Raw genomic sequence first — 25613 nt, 5'->3', positions numbered from 1 at the left:
AACACAGGGAGGCTTGGGAAAGTCCATTCAATGGAAAGTTACAAGGACTCTTTTGGGGACTGTAGGGTAAGGGAGAGAGACAAGATTTTGCTATGTATATCCTTGGCTGATCTGCAACTTGCTGTGTAGACCAGTCTGGCCTCAAGTGCAGAGATCTGCCTGCCTCAGCCACAGTGCTGGGATTAAGGACCCACACCACCAGGTACGTAACTTTCTTTGCAGCAGGCAAGTAATGTGAACTCAGAGGCTTGCTACCTGAGGTCAAGAGCATAGAAGCCAATCAGCTGCTGCTCACATTGCTTACCCCAATCTAAGAAATGGAAGAGGGAGGTGCTGGAATTCATCCCACCCTTCTCCAAGGACCACTCCCTTCAAGAATCACTCCAGACTTTTTTTTTAGAACTTAATTGTATTTCTATTTTATTGTATTCTAATTGTTTTCTCTACTAATTGTGTTTTTTCAATTAGATAATCAGAAACTTCATGGGCTAGTTCTGTATCTTTATCTTTATTCCATGGTGTCTAGCCTAGCTGGGCACAGGAGAGATTATCAATAACTTCTTGCTGATTAACTGTTCCCACCAGGGCCACAGAACTTTACTGAGGCAGCTGCTGACAAGCTGGACAGTCCTGGGAGGCCTTACAGCTCCTCAACCGCCATCCTCGGGATTTCTGGCCCAAAGTAGGCCAGGTCCTGAAGGGAACAATTAGTGTGAGTGTCTGGGGTTCTTTTCTATTTCAACTCAAGCCGCTTTAGAGTACAAAGGAACTCTAGAGATCATTTAATCCAAGACTTTAAAACCTCTACATCTTGCCAGAAATGAAAACATATCAAGCAAATAATTAAAGCATGGCTACACTAATCAGGCATTCACCCGTCCATACTCCCAAGAGATTTCTAGCAAACCTCTACAGACTTTTGAAACATTCTGAATCCAATCATCTCATCCCTTTGTGATCTTTGAGTAGAAGAAGAGGGCAGAAAGCTTTTCATGCAGTGTGGCCTATCCTGTCATAAGCTCAGACTTTCCGAAGACCCTGTTTATACAAGGTGACACATTCCACATTCTCAAACTCTTCCTTCCAGGACCCTTTGGGATGGAATCCTAATGTTAAAACCAAGGAGACAAGTGATAAAGTCCAAATAATACTATCTCTGTTCAGCAGAGATGGCAAATTGGGCCAGCTCTCTTGAAGGCCAATTCTTTCTTGCCTGTGAGGTGACTTGGCAAGCATTTTCTTCCACTCTATTACAGTATCTGACCAGGAGCTCAAGGGAAGTAATTTTTCATATGGAACGGATTCTAAACTCAGTTAAAGCAAGACTTTCTTGTGTGTGTCTACTTTGTCTTAGCCCCTTGGATTGACAGATCAGGTGTGCATGCCTCTGCATGAAGCCAGCTTCCCTGTAAGGAAGTTTCCTAGAGTATTACAGTGCACTCCAAGTATTCTGTAGCTCCCTGTTGTAACTTATTTCTCTGTGTGTGCATAGAGAATGCACACACATGTGCATATGCATCCGCACATATGGATGCACAGCTGTGCGCTGAAGCTGGAAGACAACATGTGGGAATCAGATCTCGCCTCCACTATGCAGATCCCAAGAAATCAAACTCCTGTTGTCAGGTCTAGTTATAAGTGCGTATACCTGCTGGGACATTTCATCAGTCCTAGCCTGCAACTTTTACTAAATTCCATCAAACTCTAGCACTCAGCCCATTATAGCAGGAAGTCATAGAAGCAGTGCTTAGGGACATTGGTTATATTTCATCTACAGTCAAAAAGCAGAGAGAGATGAACACTCCTACCAAGGTTTGCATTTATTTTCCTAATTAAAGTTCACACAGGCCAAGGATTCTCTTTTTTCTCCCCCAAAAGAGGGATTCTCTGCATAGCCTAGGCTGTCCTGGAACTCGCTCTATAGAACAGGCTGGCTTTGAACTCAAGAGATCTGTCTGCCTCTGCATCCCAAGTACAGGTGTGTGAGCCACCACTGTCTAGGAGGCCAAAATTTATGTTATTTAACTCTGTTTTGTGAATAGGAGCTAATATCTGACCACATACATTGATTCTTAAGGAATCAATGACTATGGCAGGATCCTTCTCACTGAGCATGTCTATCTGGTTGGAGGCAGATCACAGACTCTGACACAACCCTATGGAGGCCAAAGCTTGGGCTGGGGCAGGGAGAAGGCTTATGGGAGAAATGACCCAGGCTCTGAACATAAGTTCAGAGGGATGCTACTGTACTTCTCTCGTTTCTCTCCACCTCGTGTTGTTTCTTTGCAGCTCCTGAAACCTCTCACCTCAGTGTATGAAGGGATTACCAAGAATAGCTGTAAGCACTTACTCCTGTCTCTAAACCAATTTTTTTCTTCCTTAAAAAAAAAAAAAAGAGGAGGGTTGTATTATGTAGCTTCGGGTGGCCTGGAGCCCTGCAGATCAGGACGGCCTCACACCTGCCTCTGTTAGCAAGTACTGGGATTAAGAGAGCACATCAGTATGTCTGGTCCAGTTTCTTTCTTTCTTTTTTTTCCTTCTCCCCTTACTCAACACTTTTAACCTTGCAATTCTTGTAGGGGAAGTAACAGCCAGGAGCTATGCATGTTAGCTGAGATTCAAATTAGTCAAGTTTAACCGTGAGTGACAGGGAAGCGGCTCACCCACAGACCTCAGTACTGAGTATACAACTTAAGTTTCACAACAAAAAGTCATCTTCCACAACTCATTGCTGCAGGCTAGACTAGATGGGCTTGCTACATCTCATGAAGAAAACAAAGCCTCTCTTCCTTATTTGTAGCCCCCAAAGCAGGACGTTGGGGTAACGTCTTCCCACTGTGCTACTTACACATGCCGTTTGGTGCTGTGAGGGGTACCCGGGGTCCTAAGATGTTTCCGGGCATTGGAGGCATGCCAGGAGGGGCAGGGGCACTCCCAGTAGGGTGGATGTTGGCTGCCACTGCAGGGATCATGCGGCCTGGCATGGGCTGCCCAGGTATCATGGAGCCAGGACCTGGTATCTGACCTGTGGAAGGAGATTTAAAGTATTTTAAGTAAATATGCACAGGGAGGAAAAAGAACCAACTCAATGTCCACAAGTGTATGGAAGGGCACATACATGCCATGATATGAATATGGAGGTTAGAGGACAACTTTTAGGCATAAGCTGGGTATGTGGGTTCTAACCACTGAACTTAGATAGTCATGCCTGAGGGGCAAGCACCCTTACTATCTCACTGGCCCGATGATCGGTTGTTTGGTTTTGTTTTTCGAGACAGGGTTTCTCTGTGTAGCCTTGGCTGTCCTGAACTCACTTTGTAGATCAGACTGGCTTCGAAATCACAGAGATCCATCTACCTCTGCCTCCCCAGTGCTGGGATTAAAAGCGAGCACCACCATGGCCAGCTCTGATAATCAGCTTTATATTCATTTCTTTGTGGAACACTTAATTGAGGGAAGTTCACTGACTTCTCAACTTTAGTACAGGAAAAGTAGTAGCTGTTAAAAAGGAATTAGGGCTGAGGTGACAGCTGATCTGACATGAACTCAACTGGTAATAATGCTTTTCTCTTGTGAAAAGAGGTTCTGAGCTCAATTCCCAGCATCACATAGAATGTTGTGGTATATGCCTATAACCCCAGGATCTGGGAAGTAGAAACAAGATTTCAAAGTCATCTGTTGATTAGAAAGAGGGGGTATGAAGCCAGCCTAAAATATATAAGCCAGGCTCAAGAAGCAAGCAAGCAACGATAACGAAAGAGCAATTACAAAGACAGTAAGACAGTTTCACCCAAAGAAAACATTCACGCTGCTTACCCTGAATGAGCAGTGGCACATCACATGACATCATATCCTATCCCATGGCAAGCACAGACCACAGAGAACAGAGAGGGCTTTTAGGGGAATCGGTATACAGAAAGCTTCACTGTCAAAACTTCCTAATCTGAATTCCAAAGTTCTATCTCTCCCTGACAGGGAGGAATCCCTAGGTAATCCAGGAAGTACTGGCCCGGCAGAATCATAGGTGAGGTTGGGCTGAGGTGGGAGAATAGGTTGAATGGGATAGACAAACAACTTTATCTCTTCCCAGTGTTTTAAAATTAATGATGGGAAACAGAACAAGTAATATCTCTTATTTACTCACATACTGAGACATTAGACTTCTAACATCCATCTTCATCCTGCCCCATCTACCATGTATGGCTAGGACAGAGCATTATAAAAGCGATAGGAGTCTGTGAGCCTCATCTTCACAGAGAGGACAGAGCCACCATGAGGTAAGGGAGAACCAAGCAAAGAGGAACATTCCAGATGTATGCTCAATGGAATGACACATGACACAACCGTCTAGGATCACATCACACATTTTAGTTTCACAGCCTCCTTCTATAGTACAGGCTGCTGAATCCACGGGCTCCGGTGACACACCAGTCAAGAGCCAAGAGACAACACCACCCAACAGGACAGGTACAGAAAAGCAGCCTGGAAACTCAGTGGCCATGATCTCCGTTCTACTTCAGTCCATTCTGTATATGTGCTCCAAGGCAAGTTACTTGATTTAAAATAAACCAAACAGCTGTCCTCCTTCACTGCACGGCCTTCGTTTTGATCAGCGCACTGTTTTATTCTTTCAGTAGTGCCTTATTCTGTCATTGGTTCCTCTACCATGATTTTGAGAGGCAGTGTGGTGCATCAGTGAACTTGATACAAACTTGAGTCCTTGAAAAAGAGGGATCCTCAATTCCGGAGCTGCCTCCATCACACTGGCCTGGGGCACTTGTGTGGAGTATTCTCTTGACTAATGACTAATGTGAGAGGGCCCACCACACTATGGATGGTGCCAACCCTGAGCAGGTGTCCTGGCTTGGATAAGAATGCAGTCTGAGAAGCAATGGGAGAGCAAGACAGAAAACAGTGCTCCTCTGTGGTTCTTGACCTGCTCTAGTTCCTGCCCTGACTTGCCTCAGCAGGGGATTGTGACTATGAAGGGCAAGCCTTCCTCTTCAAATTGCTTCTGGTCACGATGTTTTATTACAATTACAGAAAGAAATCTAGGACCAAGAGCCAATATTATTATCTTTTTTAAATTTTTTATTTTTTATTAATTACACTTTATTCATTTTGTATCCCCCCCATAAGCCCCCAATATTATTATCTTATAGGGAGTAAAATTAAGCTTAGAAAAGTCCCAAAACAACTTTTATTTTTATATAGTGTCTTGATAAATAGTCCAGGCTGGCCTAGAGCTCACTATGTATTTCAGGCTATTCTTAAACATGTGATGATCCTCCTGTCTCAGCCACATAAATGATGGAATTATAGCTATGTGCCACCATGCATGGCTCCAAAGCTTTCTTTATGGCCAAAAGCAGTGGAAATCATAAAATATATTCAAGTCTTCTAACTCAAGGTCCACTTCTCTTCTCACTCAATACAAAATAAAACAGTTTGTGTGAGTCTTCACTGTATCACACCTATAAGATTTCTACTTATAGCTGGCTACACCTTTAATCCCAGCCCTCGGTGAGTTTGAAGCCAGCCTGGTCTAACAAGTGAGTTCAGGACATTTGGGTTTGTTCAACAGAGATCTCCCTAGCTCTGCCTCTTAACCTTCACCCTGAGTGCTACAAGTAAAGACAAGAAGGAAGCACACCTGCTTTCAACATTAAAAAAAACAAAACCAACAAACAAAAACCACAAAAAACCTGATTTAATCACCTTTTACAGGCTGAACAACAATAACCCCTAATTTTGAAATAAAAATGTTTGAGTACTTGTAAAGTCTTTAATAAAAAAAAAAAAATGTTTATTTTCATCTTATATGCATTGATATTTTGCCTGTGTGTATGCATGTGTAAAGATTCCAGACTTCCTGGAACTGCAGTTTTAGACAGCTGTGACCTCCAGGTGGGTGCTGGGAATTAAACCTGGGCCCTCTGGAAGAACAGTTAGTGCTCTTAATCGCTAAGCCATCTCTCCAGCCTCTTGAAATGTCTTAAAAGTCACATGTGGAGAACTTAAAACAAAACAACACAATAAATTTTCTTTTTTTAGGACTTCTTTCTTTCTTCATTTATTTATTATGCACACAATGTTCTGTCTGCATGTACACCTGCAGGCCAGAAGAGGGCAGCAAATCTCATTACAGATGGTTTTGAGCGGCCATGTGGATGCTGGGAATTGAATTCAAGACCTCTGGAAGAGCAGCCAGTGCTCTGAACCTCTGAGCCATCCCTCTAGGGATCAAGTGTTAGGTTGATATTCCCCCTGAAGTAGTTTTAGGGAGCACAGCTCTGACTGTGGACTGAGATGAGACCATCTGGGATTACCTAAGAAGCTCTAATCCAATAAAAGGGATCTGAGAAAGAGCACAGGAAGACAGGTAGGACAGAGAGAAACATGGATGGCTACAAGCAGGGGAATGCCACGTGACCAGAAGGTAGAAGGAACAGAAGCACACTTCGCTCAGAATGAGGCACGGCTGGGTGCAAGAGACCTAATCTTTGGGCTGAGAGAATAAATTTCTACTTTTTGGTGACAGTTTCATGTGCAGTCCATGCTAGCCCCACATTCTCTTTGTAGCTAATGATGACCTTAAACTGATACTCCTGCCTCTTCTTTTTGAGTGCTGAGATTAAGTGTGGTTTTACAATTTTTTTTAAATACAGAGCTGGGGCTTACACTGGAGTCTTCATGCATGTTCAGCAAGCCCTCTGCTAACTGAGCTGCATCTCTAGACCAATTTTCTATGGTTTCAAGTCATACCAAATAAGTGGTAAACTTGATAACGCATGGGAATGGGGGAGCTGGATCTGAGGATGTAGTATACCTGGCTCCAGACACAATCCTTGTGATCACTGTGAATTGTGAAAAAAGGTCCTGCCAACTTTCAGTCCATGTTGAGAATCAGTAACACAAGCCCTCCACCAACGGGTTAATAATTTGCCCCAGCCAGCTTTCAGAACCAGCAATATAGAGAAGAGCCATGTTCCACCAGAGAAAAAGCCAGTCAACAAACCATCTGATAGGCATCACAAGGAGATGTTTGTCCCTCACATACTACAATGAACCCATGAGCGCTTACTCTAAGGCCAAGTAGTACTTTTTCTGTATTTATCTGCTCAGTGTCAGTGGCCCATGTCCCTATTTCCCATATCTCTTCAGTAGTAAGCTGGGGCGAGGCAGTTTTGTGGTTTCTTAACTCCACAAGACCAACAGCTAAAACAAACACAAGCAAGCAAACCCTTTCCTTCACTTATTATCAAATCTGAAGCCTGAGGGGGAAAAAATCTTTTGTCATAGACAGGATTATAAAGCCATTCTCATTGGAAAAGGTGGCAGCAAAAACGAAAGGTTAGTGTAAACCCTTCTGCTTCTGAGATTCAACTAGCCTGGCTGGCCAGCAAGCCCTAGGGATCCTGGCCCGCACCTGCCCAACTCTGGAGCTACAAGTCTATGGTGCCAGACCAGGCTGTTATGTAAGTACTAGAATTAAACCAAGGTCCACACACTTTCACCAGCAGGCAGTTTACCAACTGTGCCATCCCCACAGCTCCAGAAAAGGTGACTGAAAAGTATCAAATTTGAAATAGAAATTAAGGACTGGAATGAAGACAAAATTCAATGTCTTATCCATCTGAAATCTAAAGCCACTCCCCCCCCCCGCCCTTTTTGGTTGGAAGTGATAAGTGACACAATTATTACCACCTAAAGAAAAAAAAGAAAGGTCTCAAGATAGTCTTGCTAATTCTTACAAGCTTAAAGTACAGCTTAAATAACACTAAAATACCAAGGAGACATTACTAAACAAAAATGAAAGTGTCCATTAAAAGACACAGACACAGACACACACACACACACACACACACACACACACACACACACACCAGCATTTCAATTCTGAGGTGGGGGAAGGAGGAACGAGAGGTGAGAGGAAGGGGAGTAAAGGGAGGAGAGACAGTGAGCAAGCTTAAGAACAGCAGTGGCCAAGCACAGGATGGTGGGAGTCTGACCTACATACAAGCGTTTTTTAAACAGCAGGCATCGGAAGCCTGGGAAATGAAAAGGTTTTGCTAAAATTAGGTTCAGTTAGTAGAAAAACCCTCATACTCTCATGTTTATTAGATCTTTTACTAAAGCCTTACACCTATCATGTCTAATGGGATATAAACTAAGGATTTTGTTTTTTATTCATTGGAAGAATAAGGTGAGAAAAGAGAGCTAGGAGAGGGAACCTGTGAGCATCTAGTCTTAATCACGTGTCGTCCATCCATTTCTAACTCTGCATAGACATCCTTTGGCTGAGGCCCCAGGAGAACGGAAATAATACAATTGGGGCCAAGTGAGGGGAAGCCCGGGATCCTCAGAGGCTTCTTCCTCACAGCAGCTTCTTGAGGGTGCCCATCACAGATGCTCCTTGTTACAGACTGAGCCTCACTGTTCTCTCTGTGCAGGCAACCTGCTACTCCGGAAAGTGGCATGGCAGCCTTGTTATCAGGTGGGATAAGCAGGACTAGAGATATCACAGACTACAAAAGGAGGCTGAGGTGATGAACCGTTTTGTTTCCCTTTTCATTGAAGGGCTGGGTCCACAGTACTATGTAGGAAGCCACAAATATTATCCCTTCTCCATACTGCTCTTCTCTAACTGGCTTTAACTGAGGGGCAGGGGCTGGGTTCAGAGAGATGGTACAGCAGTTAAGAGCACTAGCTGCTCTTCCAGAGGACCCGAATTCAGTTCTCAATACTCACACTGGCTTATACCCAATCACCTGCAGCTCCAGAAGATAAAACCTTCACTTTTGCTCGGTGGGCAACACTCCAACACTTGTACGGTGCAAACGTGTGCACAGGATCGAGGGGAAAAAAGGCAAGAGCCAGGGAGACCATGGACTAGAGGCTGCATAGTGAGACCTTTTTTTTTTTGAGACAAAAAAAAAAAAAAAAAAAAAAAAGGTTTCCTTGTATAGCCTTGGCTGTCTGGCCTGAATTGGCTTTGTGACTGGCCTCAAACTCAGAGATCTGCCCGCCTCTGCTGGGATTACAGGCATGCGCCACCACACCTGGTACCACCTTAGTTTTTATTTCAAGAAAATGAAGCACAATAAGCCAGTGTCTAGGGCCTCCGCTGAGAAAAATGTCCTACTGTGTTACCCAAGTAACGGTTTATAGAAACTATGTTCTCACCACACTGATTACTTTCTCTTTTGGTGGTGCTGAAGATGGATCACAGGGCTTTGGGCATGACAGGCACATACAGAGCCCACATGTAGTGGTCACTGAACAGGACAGTAACCCCTGTGGTTCTCCATGTATTTGTGGGTACCAAGAAGTCAAGCATAGTCAGGCAATACCAACAAATGGCTCACTCAAGACTTGGAAGGCCAGTGAGATGGCTCAGTAGGGGAAGGGGCTTGTGGAGCCTGACATCTAAGTCGCATACTTGAAATCCACTTGGTACAGAGAAAACTATTTTCCACATGTTCCCTGACTTCCATATATCTGAGAAAAAAATACATGCACACCCCCCAGACACATAAAATACTAATTTTTTTAATTTTATGTTTATTGTTATTTTGCCTGCATGGATGTCTGTCTGAAGGTGTCAGAAGCCCTGGATCTGGTGTTACAGATAGGTGTGAGCTGCTGTGTGGATAATGGGAATTGAACCTGGGTCCTCTGGAAGAGCAGACGGTCCTTTTAACCATTAAGCCATTTTCCCAGCCCCAGCAGCTAGGTTTTTAGCTGCGAAACTGTTAGGTACCATTTTAGAGTTTAAGAGGAAAAAATGAGACACAGTGCTGTCTGTCTTAACAAATTCAGCAAAACGTAAGACAAGGTAAAAATAGATGTGCCAACCGTAGAGCAGAAACACTGTGGGGAGATGGCCCAATGTTCCAGAGAGCACACTGCTCTCCAGAGAGCACACTGCTCTCCAGAGAGCACACTGCTCTCCAGAGAGCTCAAGCACAGTCCTAGCACCCATGCTTGGCGGCTCATAACCGGCTCTATAACTCTAGCTTCAGGGATCCAAAGCCCCTGGCTCTAGCCTCCAGGGGCACCTGCACAGACACAGAAACAGGTACATAATAAAATATAATAAAAATAGGGGCTGGAGAGATGACTTAGTGGCTAAAGAGAAATGGTTGCCTTTCCAGAGGACCTGTGTTTACTTCCCAGCACGCACATGGCGGCTTGCAACCACCTCTAACTTCAGTTCCAGGAGAGGCACCGTCCTCTTCGAGCTTCTGTGGGCCTAAGGCACACACGTGGTGCACAGACATATGTGCAGACAAACCTCCACATATAAATAAAAGCAATATAAACAAACAGAATCAAACTAAATACTATGCTACTACACGATTGCCTGGCCTTTTTACTTGGGACACATACACACACACTCTCTCTCTTACAACACCCCCCCCCCCCCAGAGGTAAGAGCTAACAAAGCAAAAGAGAAGCAAACAGATAGGACTTCCTGTACTCGGATAAACTGAAACAAGATTGCATATGCAATCTGTACAGAGATGCAGTTCATATAGTAGACATCAGCTACTTGGATAGCCAGCCCGACCTGTGTTCACAGCCTAGGATGCTCACTGTCACTATGCAGCTGTGGCCGTTCCTCCTGCCTCTACTTCCCAAGTGCTGGATTACAGGTTCATGCTGTCACACCCGGATGAACTGTTATTTTAAGGGTCACTGCCACCATCGATGGACAGTTCTGGTTTTGTGTGTGTGTGAGGTGCGGGAACACGACTTTACACACACACACACACACACACACACACACACACACACACACACACACGAGAGGACGATGTTTAGGTGTGCTCACTTATTCTTTTTTGAGGTGGTACCTCTCTTAACTTGGAGATTGTGCTTTTCAGCTATGCTGGCAGGCCCCAAGCCCCACTGAGCCTTCTGCGCCCCTCCTTTACACTGACGGAGTTACAGGCATACAAAAGACCGATCTGGCTGCTGGTGTGGGTATTGGAATCTGACCTCAGGTATTCATGGTAAACTTACTCTGAAGAGCTGCATGAATCAATCACTCAGCAACAAATCTGTTTGGACTCTCTTTTCCACCACATTCACAGTCAACCTGACAATCAGAAACAGGTTTTTTTCCTGCCCACTCACACAACATAAACTCTGGCCAAATATCAAATATTACCCAGTTCCCTGGTAACTGTCTTTAGTTAGTTGAAGGGTCTTTGTGTTAAGTAGCTTTTTATTGCTGGGATAAACCGTAAGCAAAGCCCACTTGCAGAGAAAAAGGGTTATTTCAATTTATACTTCCAGCTCTCAACACATTATTGAGAGAAATCAGAGTAGGAGATCCATGCAGAATCCTGATGCAGAAACCATGGAGGAAGGCTGCCAACAGGCTCTCTCACTGACTTCTGCAGTAAGCTTTCTTATATCAGCCCACAGTAGGCTAGGCCCTCCCGTATCAACCAGTAAGCAAGATAATGCACCACAGGCCTGCCACAAGCCAATATAATCTGGGATCCCTCTTCCAGAGTGACTCTAGTTTGTGTCAAGGTGACAATAAAAACTAGTCAGTACAGACTTGCTCAGATTCTCAACTTCTATCAGTGACAAATCAGAGATGGAGGACAGGCTTTATCTCACCAGCTTCATTTGAAAGGCACTGAGATAGGCTGGGCATTGGTAGCGGAGGCAGGCAGATCTCTCTGAGTTCAAGGCCAGTTAGAGCTACATATCAAGAACCTGACTAAAACAAACAGGTAATCAGCAAAGGTGCTAGCCTCATGCAAAAGTGTACAAACTCAGCAGCTTTATCGTTTTTCTTTGTTTCTTTACTGGAGACAGGATTTTCTGTATAGTACTGGAACAGACCAGGTGGGCTTCAAAATCAGAGATCATCTGCTTCTGCCTCCCAAGTGCTGGAAATAAAGGCATGTGCTACAACGCCCAGTTCACCAGCTGTTTTATTTTTATTTTTTAAACTAAAGTAAGCCAGCTTTAAAACAATAAGGTTAGCCAGGCATGGTAGTGCATACCTTTAGTCTTAGCACTTGGGAGACAGAGGCCAGCTGGGAGTTATGTAAATACGTTGTCTCAAAAAACAAAACAAAATCCAGTAACTTGAATTTCCTTTTTCTTTTTCAAGACAGAGCTTTTCTTTGTAGCCCTGGCTGTCCTAGAACTCCCTCTGTTGACCAGGCTGGCCTCGAACTTAAGAGATGCATCCTGAGTGTGAGTTCTGGGATTAAAGGCATGTGTCACGACTCAGCTGCCCTTTCTTCTTTAAAAGACAAGTCTTAATATATAGTCGTACTTGGCCTTGAATTTACAGTGAATCTCCTGTCTGTCTCCTGAGTTCTGAGTGTTACAGGTGCACACCACCAAACCTGCTCTTATTTTATTTTGAAATGGATTTGCTATGTACCTCTGGCTAGGCCAGAACTTGTGATGAAGACCTCACTGGCGCTGAAGTTTCAATTAATCTTCCTAAAACTGCTTCTCGAATGCAGGGATTGTAGACACACACCACCAACTTTGGATGCTGTTCTTAATTTTACTAACAAAAAACAAAAACAAACCTCAAAGAAACAAACATCGACTATATTCACCTGACAGTGAATGAGTGCATGACTATATTCACTATATTCACCTGTTTAAACTAAACAGGCCCAACCTTCTAGAAACATTATGGCCGCATTTACTAATATGAACACATCATCATCCTATGACTATTCTCAATTTTATAGGCACACACAATAAAAATATACTCATATGTTAGCTAAAAAACACGCTTCTGCTATTCACAGCTGAATTAGCTATTCATCAAACAAAAGCCTGAAAAGCACTCCATTGTTCCCCAACAGAAGAATCCATAAACTAGAGTGGGAACAGATGAACACTGCATAGCAAACAGAAGGACCCAATCACTCACAACAGGGTATACACATCTTACATAAGTGGTAGCCAGAAAAAAACCAAACCACTATGATTACAATTAATAAACTAGCCACGGTGTTTGGAAGGCACAGATGAAGAACATGATAGGAAGACATGGGAGACTGTTACAGAGGCTATAATCTCTATTAAACTCATTAAGGAAACACTTATGAGTTATATATTCTCCCAAATGCACATTAATTTTTATTTAAAATTTATATTAATTTAATATTTTATGTATGGAATTTTTATGAATGCAGGGATATGCATGACATGGCAAGAATGTTAGGGGTCAGAAGATAGCTTTTAGGAATCAATTTTGTCCTGTCTTGGGTTCCATGCATCAAGCTCAGGTAATCAGGACTGGTTATCAAGTGCTCTTATCTACTGAACCATTGTATGGCTCTGTGTATTATACACATAAACACAAACTTACACAAGAACAGCTTGTCACAAACCAAAAAAGACACACCCTCTCACAATGAGTATCTGATGTAGAAACACCTATTCTGGTGAGAAAGTAAGGGTAAGATGAGCTGACCTTTTGTGCTGGCTGCTCTCATGACTACGCTTGCTGGCCCCACCTCATGAGGAGGAAGTCACCTGGGGCCTCTCAGCCTAGGGGCACAGGAAGCAGCACAATGGTGCTGGCTTCACTCCGGAATTAGAAGCAACTCAGTGTGAATCCTGGCTCCGCCATGACTCAGTGGCCTTGCCATGGATTACATCTTCAAGTGCAGAGCCAGGATATCGAGGAATGAAATGAGGTGGCGACACAAGGCAGTGCAATACCTACCAACAAAAGGATGTGCTCTGTCTTCTGAAAGTCCAAGCTGGTCTAGGACAGGCTGGCCTTAGCAGCTGAGACTGCAGTCTAGTCTGGCACCCAGCTTACGGGGTACATTTTGAAATAACTACTGTCCATAAAAAATGACTTTGCAGCCTGTGACAGTGAGCATATGTATCTTTTAAAAGGTCAATTGAAGAGAAAATAAGGCCTACACAGAGATTTTAAGATTGACTCAGTTGGACAGAGGTAGAAAGTGAGTGTCCTGTGGTATGAACACGTCAGATTTCAAAGATGATTTCCAGAATCATATTAATATCAAGTGATAATAGATTCCCCAACGGCAATCTTTTAGGCATGTATGCCCACATACATGTGAAAAGCCAACTTTTTCTTCAGGTTGCTATAATTTTTTTTTTAAAAAAGATTCATTTATTTATTTTTTAATGTTCATTGGTGTTTTGGTTGCATATATGTTGTGTGAGGGCAAAGCCTCTGGAACTGAAGTTATAGATGGTTGTGAGCTGCCACACCAGAAATGAATCCAAGTCTTCTGAATAATATCAGGTGCGTTCAGGATGGCACGGCCATAGACTAAACATGATCCTTTGGAAGAGCAGCCAATGCTCTTACCCGCTGAGCAGTATCTACAGTCCCATTTGTTTGTTTTTTGAGTCACGGTCTCTCTACCAGCCCTGGCTGTTCTGGATCTCACTAGGAAGACTTTGTCTGGCCCCTCTTGGAGCATATAATATAAGCTGTCAGATCACAACTGTTCAACTATGGTTTCTACATGCAAACAAATATGATTGTTAACGTCTAGAAAAGTATTTAAAGATTTGTGCTTAGAAGAACAAAGGTGTTGAGACTTTCTGAGGCTTCAAAGAGCCTCATATATATCTTTAATTGTTTCTTTTGCATATCTTGGAGAGAAGGTTTGCATTCCATTCCAAAAAGCACAAACTCTGGCTCTAGGAAAACTTATAATTGTAAAATTAAAAATGACACAAGTTTACAGAACTATGAAGAAAATAGTATTCAATTATCTTATGAAAAAATATTGAAAATGGTAGAAAGGTAATGGGTCATGAAAAGTTCATTGTGTCTTTCAAGTTTTCTTGAACTAATGACAGTATATAGATAGTCTAAGAGTACCTTTCCCAACCTGGTGCTAGGTCTTAAGAAACTCTGAATGAGACCTGATAAGCTAGGGTCAGATGGAAGAGGAGGAGGACCTCCCCTATCAGTGGACTTGGAGAGGGGCATGGGAGGAGATGAGGAAGGGAGGGTGGGATTGGGAGAGACTGAGGAAGGGGGCTACAGCTGGGATACAAAGTGAATAAAGTTAAAATTAATATAAAAAAATAAAAAATTAATTAAATTAAAAACAAACAAACAAACAAACAAACAAACAAACAAACAAACTCTGAGATACAATGCTGATTCAGAGGATAATGTACCCAAGGAAAAATCATCTATAAGAGAGAATGGTCAAAATAAGTGGCTAGATTTATGTGATTGTAATGACAGAACTCACTTGAATTTGTATATGAAAATGGAAAATGTCAACATTTTGTTAGAAACAACTCCTTGGCACCCTCCCTGACGATCTGCTGCAAGATGGACAAACTTTTCCTGTTAGCAGAGCTCTCCTCTTACCTGGCTGGGGAGGATGGGGTGGCGGCATCTGATGGTGCATCAAAGGGTAGGGAGGTGGCTGCTGATGAGGCATCATGCCAGGATGCCCTGCTGCTCCAAGAGGAGCCAGACCAGGGCCTCCTGAGTGCTGGTGTGCTTGCTGAGGGTTCTGGCCATGTTGCTGCTGCTCCATTTGTTGCCGAGCACGTAACTCAGCATATTTCAACTGTTCCATGTGGAAGTTCTGGCGCTCAGTGAGCAACTGCTGTCTCTGTTGTTCTAGCTGTAACAAAGGAAGTAGAAGAAAAATGTTACCAAGAGGCTTCTCAGGACTCACTCTATCTATCTATCTATCTATCTATCTATCTATCTATCTATCAATCATGTATTCAGTTTTCTGCCTGCATGTATGCCTACATGTCAGAAGAGGGCACAGGATCTCATTATAGATGGCTGTGAGCCACCATGTGGTTGCTGGGAAATTGAACTCAGGACTTCTGGAAGAACAGCCAGTGCTCTTAACCTCTCAGCCATCTCTTGAGCCCCTTCTTAGGACTTATGACAAGTAGGGCATTTTTCTGATTCTTGAGTTTGAGCCACACCATGCTACACAGGAAGAGACCCCTTACCAGGGATGTCCCTCTGTTTAGTCTAAAATCTTTTTGTTAAACTCTACAGCACTGGGGCGAATGCCCTTTGGCCCCACTTTCAGCATCATCTTCACTTCATCACCGTCACCATCATCTACTGTTATCATTATAATTATTACTTGAGACAGTATTTGGCTTTGTTGTTCAGACTACCCTTGCATTCCTGGGCTCCAACAATCTTTGTGTTAGGTTCCAAATTGCTGGGACTACAGTCATGTGCCACTATGTATGGGTAAGCCTGCAGGTATTATTTTATTTATTTACATGAAAACAGAGTCTCGTAGTATAGCCCCTCCTGGCTTCAAATACCTGCCTGCCTTTGCCTCACAAATGTTGGGATTAAAGGTGTGCAAACATGTTCAACTGGGCTTGCAAACATTTAAAATTACATTTCATAATGATCTTGATACTTTTCTAGATAAAAAATCTGCCTACTTGTTCCTCACAGGCAACATTTAAAGCCCCTTCCAGCTTCCCCGGTTCTACCTTCTAGATGTGATCCACTCAGTAGCTGTCTATTTTAGAATATAAAATGTTGCAGAAGTGACAAAACCTTAGGCGAACACATATTTTTGTTTTCCTATGTGGACCTCTGGAATAGTATGGCAAAGGCAATATTAGATAAAATTGCACTGGGTGACAAATTCACAATGTTCATTAACTAAACAGAATTTAAAAAGAAAACTTGAAGAATACGCATTTCAATACTGAGGGCTTGAAAACAGCACTCAGTTCAGTGGTAGAGTACAGGCATGAGGCTCTGGTTTAAATCCAAATGACACAAAAAGAAATGAATACACAAAACTAAGAAAATTAATTAGGCGAGTTTGGAGCCCTGGCACTTAGGGGCGGAGGCAGGAGGATCCACCGGGTGCAGTGGTACATGCCTGTAACCCCAGCACTCAGCAAATCAAGAGGCTACCACAGAGAAACCCTGTCTCAAAAACCAAAAAGAGCTCAAGATCCTGCTCCGCATTTCATGAGGCTGAAGCCAGTTTGGGTTGGAGACACTGACTAAAAACAAATATTGTAAGTGCAGAAGAATTCATCAAATAGTAATTCATTTAATAGTAACTGAGCCAATGAAGTACACCTTAAATTCTGGGTCGATAAGAAAATCAACCTAAATAGAAAGAAAATAAAAAGACTAAATGTGTGGAAATATGGAAGGCTATACACATAGGTGGTTACTTGTTTCCCACTCCGTCATTTTCCACATTGGAGTCCTCTCCTAGGGTTGCACTGTGTACAAAGCATACACAAGAGACATCTAGGTACTGAGCTTTTGAAATATGGCCAATGTGAAGAACAGAAATAGGCGCACATGGAGAAGAGAGGATGACTTATTTGAAATGAATGGCTCTACCTACCACATGGATCCCGGCAACTAAACTTAGGTTGTAAGTACCTTTCAGCTCAACCATGTTACTGCCCATTAAAAAACAATAAAATCATTTTACAAAATTAGTATTGTAAAAAACAATTATTATCATTTCATTTATTTAAACTTTGTAACATGACTGGTACAAAAGTCTTAATTACATGTGAGGCTCAAATTTTACTTCTGTTGAATATCACTATTTTCAGCCATTTACTAGGTTAAGAAAATGTAACATTTTGGCTTTTGGAAAGAGCCAGTTCTGTGAATAAACACTATATACTATGATTAGCAAAAACGAGGTAGAATAAGCATGACAACTAACTTACAAAAATTGGGAGAGGTGATCTACTGTGGAATGGAGTGAGAAAGATCACTGCATAGCAGAAGGAGTAGCTGGTAAAGTACCATTGGAGAGCTATGTTCACATGAGGAGGAAGACAGAAAGAGGTAGGAGATGCTCAAGTCCACATCCCGAGATTTGGTTAGATGGCTTGCAGAGCGAGACAGAACTACACACCGCAGTCCCAGTCCTAGCAAGCTGACATGCAAGACTCTTGCCTGGATGGACTTCTTTACATGACAAGAAAGGAACTAGGACCTAAAGAGAGAATGCCCAAAAAAGTTCAATTATGGACGGAGGTTAAGTAACGACACCCAAGAGACCACACAATAAAAGCTCCTGAGCCACTACGTTCTGGACAGTGTGGCTGGTCCTGAAGCTATCTAAGAACTACAGAAATAAGGTAAAGATCTGCTAATGGAGAGACTGTGATGTCTCTGAAGGGATGTTTTCGATCTTCGTACTAACTACTCAGTGTTTCCTTTTATTTATTTTTTTTTGGGGGGGGGGTCTTCTTTTTCAAACTCCAACTAGCCTTTCTTTAGTGGCCTAATTCATCGATTCCTTTTTTTGTTTTGTTTTTCGAGAGAGGGTTTCTCTGTGTAGGCTTGGTTGTCCTGGACTCATTTTGTGATCTGCCTGCCTCTGCCCCGCAGAGCCGTGGGATTACAGGCATGCACCACTATGCCCAGCTTGATGTCTTCTTCGTAAGAAAAACGAAAACAAACAAACAAAAGACCCCAAAAACAAAAACAAACAAGTAAAACCTCTTTATCCTCATCTGGATTCTATGACATCATCTGTGTTCTATGACTTCATCTTGGACCTATGACAACATCTTTATCTTAGCAAAATGGGAGAAAAGAAAGTCAAATACGGTAGAATATGTTCACAATCCTAGTGCCTGAGAGATTTAGGCCAGGAGATTACCAGTGTAGCCCTGCATCAAAACCTATTACCACCACCAGAAAAACACCATAAGAAAAGAATGGAAGCAAAAATTTACTCCTACGTACAATCAGGTACCCTCAATTATACTAGTTATTTCTAAACTTTCTCTGTCATTTCATTTATTCTTTTTTTCTTCTTTTAATTATTTTTAAGAGAGGTGAGACACGGTTGGGTATGAGGAAAAAGGCTTATGACTGGGTCTCTCTTGCAGCCCAAGCTAGCCACAAACTCAACCATAATGGCCTGGCCCTACCCTCCTGGCTACTCTGATAAACTGTATCTGTCATCTTAAAGACAGAAAGTAATTAAAAGGAAGTAATTATGTAACTAAAAAAGGTAACTAAAATAACTTAAAAAAGGACAAATGATTAAACACACATTCCTGAAAAGAAAACCCAGTTTAAATACAAAGCTTTAATGTAGGATGAACAAGTCTCCTGAGGTGAGAATGAGGCCCAGATTGTGCTTCCCAATTGGCTCCAGATGGCTCTGGGCTCCCAGATGCCCTAGGCTCATGTCTGCTCTGGGGCAGAAGCAGCAGATCTCAAAAAGCTGCTACATCCTGGCTCACCATGTAAATGAAGTATGCCCCTACTTCACTTTTTATCAAACCAAGTCTAAAGACTGTATAAACCCACACAAGAACCTAGCATTTGATAAAGGTGCCAAGATACAACGGTGAAAAGACAACCTCTTCACAGAGTGGTTCTGAGGAAGCTAGACACCAGGAGTAGAAAAATTAATCAATTCCTCTCTTTACATTGTTCATGAAAGAAAACAAAAAAGTCAGCTCAGGTTAAGACTAGAAACTGAGCCGGGCATGTGATGCATGTCTTTAATTCCAGCATTTGGGAGGCAGGCAGATCTCTAAGTTCAAGGCCAGCCTAGTCTACAGAGTAAGTTCCAGGACAAAATAGGGCTACACAGGAAAATATTGTCTTGAAACCTACATATGCCAAAAGACTAGAAATCCAAAATTTTTTCTATTCTTTAAATTTTTTTCTTTATTATTATTTATTGCAATTTATTCACTTTGTATCCTGGCTGTAGTCCCCTGCCTATCTCCTCCCAGTCCCACCCTTTCTCCCTCTTCCCCTCCAAATCCATAAATTATAAAAAGAAAACAAGATAAAAATATGGCCAACTGGCAGCACAGGAATCTAAGCCCAGCATTCAAGAAGCTGAGGCAGATGAACTACAAGGCAGATGAACCTTGAGGTCTGCCTGGGCTATAGAGCAAGTCCAGCCTCAAAAAAGTGTATGTAATACAGGCAGTGGTGGCACACTCCTTTAATTCCAGCACCCAGGAGGCAGAGAGGCAGGTGGATTTCAGCAAGTTACAGGACAACCAGGTCCACACAGAGAAACCTTGTCTCAGTCTCAAAAAACAAAACAAAAAACCCCACAAAAACTAAACAAAACAAAATAAACAAGGCAAACAAATTATTGATAGAAATGAAAACTAGTGTAGCCACTGTAGAAATCAATACACATACACAAACGTACAACACAATCTGTGCACACAGATCCAAAGGGTCCCTAAACCAACACCATTCAGAGAGAGCTACTCGTGTATGCCTATTGCAACAGTACTCACGACAGTGAAGGCACGGGGTCAGCCTAGATGTCCATCAGCAGGTGAATAGTTCAGAGGAAATGTGGTGTGTATACACAGTGCAACTTCACATAGCTACAGAGAAAGTTATTCCCAGTAAAGTAAGGTAGACTTAAAAAGATAAAGTACCATATGCCTATCTTCTATGTGGAAAGCGCAATGCAAACAAGTATATCAAACAGGGATGAAAGCAGAGGGCAACTATTTGGGGGAAGAAAAGGAAGGTTGAGTAAAATATTATAAAAATCTCATAATGAAATTTACTATTTTGTACACTAATAAAAAAGTAAAAACTACCAAAAATTTTTGAAAAGAATTGAAACCAATTTTGGTGTCCCAAATGTAGTACCATTCTCAATAATCAGGAAGAATGGGAACTAGGAATTTTTAAACAAAAGTTGGCAGTGTTAAGGCATATTTTAAAAGTATTCAACCACTGAGCTACAATTTGACATCTGGAAATCTGTCCCAGTAAATTGTTCGTCTGTGGGCACAAAGCTAATGAGTAAAATGTTATTTCTGATATATAGTTATGTCAGAATCTTAGTGGGAAGAAAATCAATTAGCAACATAAAATATTTATAATCCCAAGTACATACAAATGCTGTGATCATGTAAAAACATAATGAGAATGTTCTGGAAAATACCAAACTAACAGTGACTATACTACCTCTAGGAATAAAGCCTTTTCATAGTGTTAAATATATTTTATGACATATGCTAGGTAGCATGGACAACCTTTGAAAACATGCTAAATGAAAGAAGCCAGAGAGAAAAGGTCACATATTTTAATCACTCCACTGATAAGAACTGTCAAGAATAAGCACTTTGGGCTGGAGAGATGGACTAGCAATTAAGAGCACTGCCTGCTCTTTGCAAGGTCCTGAGTTCAATTCCCAGCAACCACCATCTATACTGGGCTCTGATGCCCTCTTCTGGCATGCAGGTGTACATACAGACAGATCATGCATATACATAAAATAAAAAAAACCGCACATCTACAAAGAGAAAAAAGGGGTCATACCAGTTGGGAAGTGTAGAAAGAGACTAGAAACAGGAGTTATGGCTAGTATGAGTACATTTTTTTTTTGGGGGGGGGGATACTTTTTTTTTTTAAATAGAAAAAACTATTTCAAACTATTTTTAAAACTAGAAAGCTGCCCACTTAACTTCTTCATCTTTAAGTGTGTGTGTATGCAGCCACGTACCACACTGAATGTATGGTAGCTACAGGAAAACTTGGGAAAGCCTCTCCTGTCTCACCATCTGAGATTGAGGGATCACTGGCCTTGTCTACTTAAAACAGTTCTATGAAGCTAGGAGTGGTGGTATATGCCTCCAATTCCAGAACTTGAAGGCTGAGGCTGGAGGAAATTGCATTTGTAATTACAGAGACACCTTTTGTTTTTTTCCAAGATAGGGTTTCTCCGTGTAGCTGTCCTAGAACTCTCTCTGTAGACTACACTGGCCTCAATCTCAAAAGAAATCAAAAGATACCTTTTAATATATTTATTATCTAACTTAAAAAAATAAACCTAAACATCTATTTACTTTTTTTTTTTAAATTGTATTCTCCGTATACTGGTATGAAGGTTGTCAAAATTCATGGAACTGGAGTTATAGCTACAGTTGTGAGCTGCTCTGTGGGTGCTGGGAATTGAACTCGGGTCCTTTGGAAGACCAGCTAGTGCTCTTAACTACAGAGTGTTAACTAAACATCTATTTATTTTTATTGCCAAGGTTTATAAAATAAATGAAGGAACTGTGAAATGGCCCAGTGTGTAAGAGCATGCCAAATTTGATGATCTAAGTTTGATCCACCAGTCCACATGGTGGAGAGAAAACTGAGTCTAACAGGAGATCTGAGTTCAAGGCCAGCCTGATTTACTTAGAGTGCTCTAAGACAGGGCTACACAAAAAAGACCCAGTTTCAAAGATAAACAAAAGTAATGTTAAGGTTGGGCTAGTGAGATGGCTCAGGGGATAAAAGATTTAAAGATTTGCTTCAAAAGCCAGTGATGTAAATTCAATCCCTAGAGCCCATGCAAAGATATTTTGGATGCCAGCACTCAGAAGGCTAGAACATGAGTATCTGAGGTTCAAATTCAAGGACAGCCTGAATTGCATGAGGACCCTATTCTCTCTCCCCTCATAAATGCTGTCTACCTATAATATAAACAACTACAAAATATTGACAAGATCGTACATTATCCTATAGATATTTTTCATTTTGGTTCTTTAGGTTTCGCGTTGGAGACACAGTCTCCTGTAGTTCCAGACTGGCTTCAAACTTGCTACGTAGAACACTACTGACTCCAGATTCTTTTGCCTCCATCTCAGGAGTGCTGGCTACAGGTGTTCCCAGCAATGCCAGACTCTGCACCTACGGACACTTGCATTATTCTGTCCGCCACTTCCTAGGACTATGGACTAAAAGCTGAAAATAACACAAATTACTCATATAAATATGGTGTTAGCGAACCTGTCCGCTGTCCTCACGACTCTGGTGGCGGCTACCTATACGCTCTGCTCTGAAGCATGCACTGCTGCACTAAATTTCCTGTAGTACTCTTAAACCAGGCATACAAAGCATAATGGCATCCAAGGGGAGCACACAACAGAGCCCTCTTCAGAATTAAGGTACTCATCATAAACAACTACAAGTGAGCTTAGGTTCACAAAAGCTTTTCTCCCCAACTCTGTATTCTCCCAAATTGCAAAAAGGAAGACGAGGGATGAAAAAGAAGGAAAAAATGGTAAGGGGTCTGACAACAATCCATCCACACACATTGCCAAGTACTCAAGTATCAGCTGATACTGGTTAGCCTCAAAACTAGAGTTAATGAGCAGTTTCTTTTTCAATATTTGCTGACTGTAATGGAGACATTCAAAGAAAAACTCCAAGATAAAATGATACATAGCCAGTCCTATTATACTCATGAAAAAAAGAAAACTGCTGTTGTTTCTGTGTGTTTCAAGCTGAGTCTGCACTGTTTTGATAAATGTCATTTTGGTCTTCTTGTAGCATGCTTTAGAATGTAACCTGTGACTGAGGGATGGCTTTCTAAGTCTCACAGAAAGATACAATATATTAAGAGTCTAACCAAGGGGGCTGGAGAGATGGCTCAAGAGGTTTAGAGCACTGGCTGCTCTTCCAAAGGTCCTGTGTTCATTTCCCAGCAACCACATGATAGCTCACATCCATCTATAATGAGATCTGGTGCCCTCTTCTGGCATGCAGGCACACATGCAGGCAGAATACTATATAAATAATACATAAATTTAAAAAAAAGTCTAACCAAAAATAGATAAAATTATTAAGAGCAGTATAAACATAAATTATGGGAAATAAGAACAGTGGGGCTGGAGAGATGGCTCAGTGGTTAAATGCACTGGCTGCTCTTGCAGAGGCTCCAGGCTCTATTCCCAGCACCCACATAGCAGGTCACAACTGTCTGCAATTTAAGTTCCAGAGGATCCAACGCCCTCTTCTGGCCTGTGGGTACTTCATGCATGTGACAAAACACCCATTCACAAAAAGTTAAAAAAAGAGAGAGAGAGAGAAAGAGAGATAGAGAGAAAGAAAGGAAAGAAGAAAGAAAGAAAGACAGAAAGAAAAAGAAAAGTTATATTTAACTCCTCTGGATTTTGTGAAATCACAACCACTCTTGGACTTTAATTTGTAGAGTCCAACTTAAAACTCACAACTGACTAGTGAAGATAGTCCGCTGGTTTGTTTTGTTTTTTTGAGACAGGGTTTCCTCAGAGTAGCCTTGGCTGAAAAAACAAAACAAAAGGAAAGGACAAAAACAAACCAACCAACCAACAAACAAAAAACAAAACAAAAAGAAGAAAAGTCTTAAAGCAACTGTGTTGGGGAAAGCCAAGAAGGAACGCGCCCCAAAATGAACCAAACTGACTTGGCAGTTTTCAAGATAGTTATCAGCTTCACTTATTTCACCCAAGAAGTGGGACAGAAGTATATACATATCAGAGACTCTAGGTTAAAAGACAGTGACAATGTCCTGTTTGTCCCTAAGTTATAGCACAGCAGGTAAGCACGTTTGACATCTTGCTGTCTCTGCCTGCCCAGGAAAGCTCACAGACTGACTGAGCAGCATCACTGTTGGATTCCTCAGTGAGGACAATCAGGGTAACCAGCATGTTTGTTTCTAGGTTTATAAAATACCTTTTAGAAGACTAAACTAGAATATTTAGATATTATACACTGGCACAACGACTGACCTAACTAACAAGTTCACAAGGCTAACAGCTTACTAATGTATGATTTCATGTGTAGTTCTTGAGTAGCAACTTGTAGACACCAAACTAATCACACGTAAGCAGCAGAACCTAAGCAGCTTCGGCAAATGCTGTTTGCGGATCAACCTGGGCCAACCTCCAGCTACCAGTCAACCTCCAGAAGAGGGAAAGAGGAGTGAGAGATAAAGTCAAAGGAAATGTAAGTAGGACATTACAAAATAAAAGGGAACCAGTTTTTCTAATACTTATGCTAAAGAAATTAAAAAAAAAACAAAAAACCCTGAACCAGACACTGGATTTATAGGGTTTTACTTCACTGACAAATAAGGCAGAAGTATAAGATTTAACTTTCGTAAAAGAGATATCTTAATATTAAGTATGTACACAGCCAAGACATACAAAGAATTAGAAGTTACAAAGTAGATAGAAACCATTATTTACAATCATTGGTTCATCAAATATAGGGAATGACAAAATATCTAGAGAGAACAATTAAACAGGACACCATTATATTACCTAACTTCTATCTCTGAAAGGTAGTCGGGTTAAATTTCCAAAGCACCACCATGAAAATTCCACCATGTAATACTTACAGCTTCTTTCTCTCTGTCCATAATAGTCTCCAGCTCTTCGAAATGTCGCAACTTGATCTCTAATTTCTTCATCTGTGTCTCAACCAGAAGAGCTACCAGGGACTTGATCTTTCTCTCCTCCACAGCAGCCAGGTGCTAAGAGGAACGATGCTACAGTTATTTAAGAAGCTGAGATTTAGAGAAATAAGTTTTATAGGTCTCTATGTTTCTTCTAAATATTTATTTCAACGGAAAGCATTAACTCTTTGTTCTATCAGAGAAAATGCCTGTTTCTTATAGAAATAGAGAAAAACACCACCCACCCACCCCCCGACCAAGGGAAGGAGAGACAAAAAAACCCTCATGTTTTTGAAAGGGGCCATCAGAATGGCTCAGTGGGTAAAGGCAACTGTTTTTCACCTGAACAAACATGAGATTAACCTTTAGAAACCACAAGGAGAGAATCAAATTGTCCTCCACACCATG

At 41.8% G+C, this 25613-nt stretch overlaps 1 protein-coding gene across 3 annotated transcripts in view; it reads right to left on the bottom strand.

Moving 5' to 3' along the window:
• The window catches only part of Smarcc1 (SWI/SNF related, matrix associated, actin dependent regulator of chromatin subfamily c member 1), a 108588-nt gene that overhangs the window by 2362 nt on the left and 80613 nt on the right, over nt 1-25613 (bottom strand). For 2 of the 3 annotated variants that reach the window (XM_055601532.1, XM_055601533.1), the window contains exons 25-27: nt 25149-25283; nt 15377-15638; nt 2849-3025 (exon numbers count right to left, since the gene is read on the bottom strand). In XM_055601532.1, coding sequence (XP_055457507.1) covers nt 2849-3025; nt 15377-15638; nt 25149-25283 — 574 coding nt within the window. Of the gene's footprint in view, nt 1-397; nt 695-2848; nt 3026-15376; nt 15639-25148; nt 25284-25613 lie in introns of those variants that run through there. The other variant, XM_055601534.1, reaches the window with a different exon arrangement.

Source organism: Psammomys obesus, unplaced genomic scaffold, assembly GCF_907164565.1.
Source record: "Psammomys obesus unplaced genomic scaffold, mPsaObe1.curated_primary_1811, whole genome shotgun sequence".
NCBI lineage: Eukaryota > Metazoa > Chordata > Mammalia > Rodentia > Muridae > Psammomys > Psammomys obesus.
The sequence above is the reverse complement of the archived record's forward strand: the minus strand, read 5'-3'. Positions and strand labels throughout refer to the sequence as shown.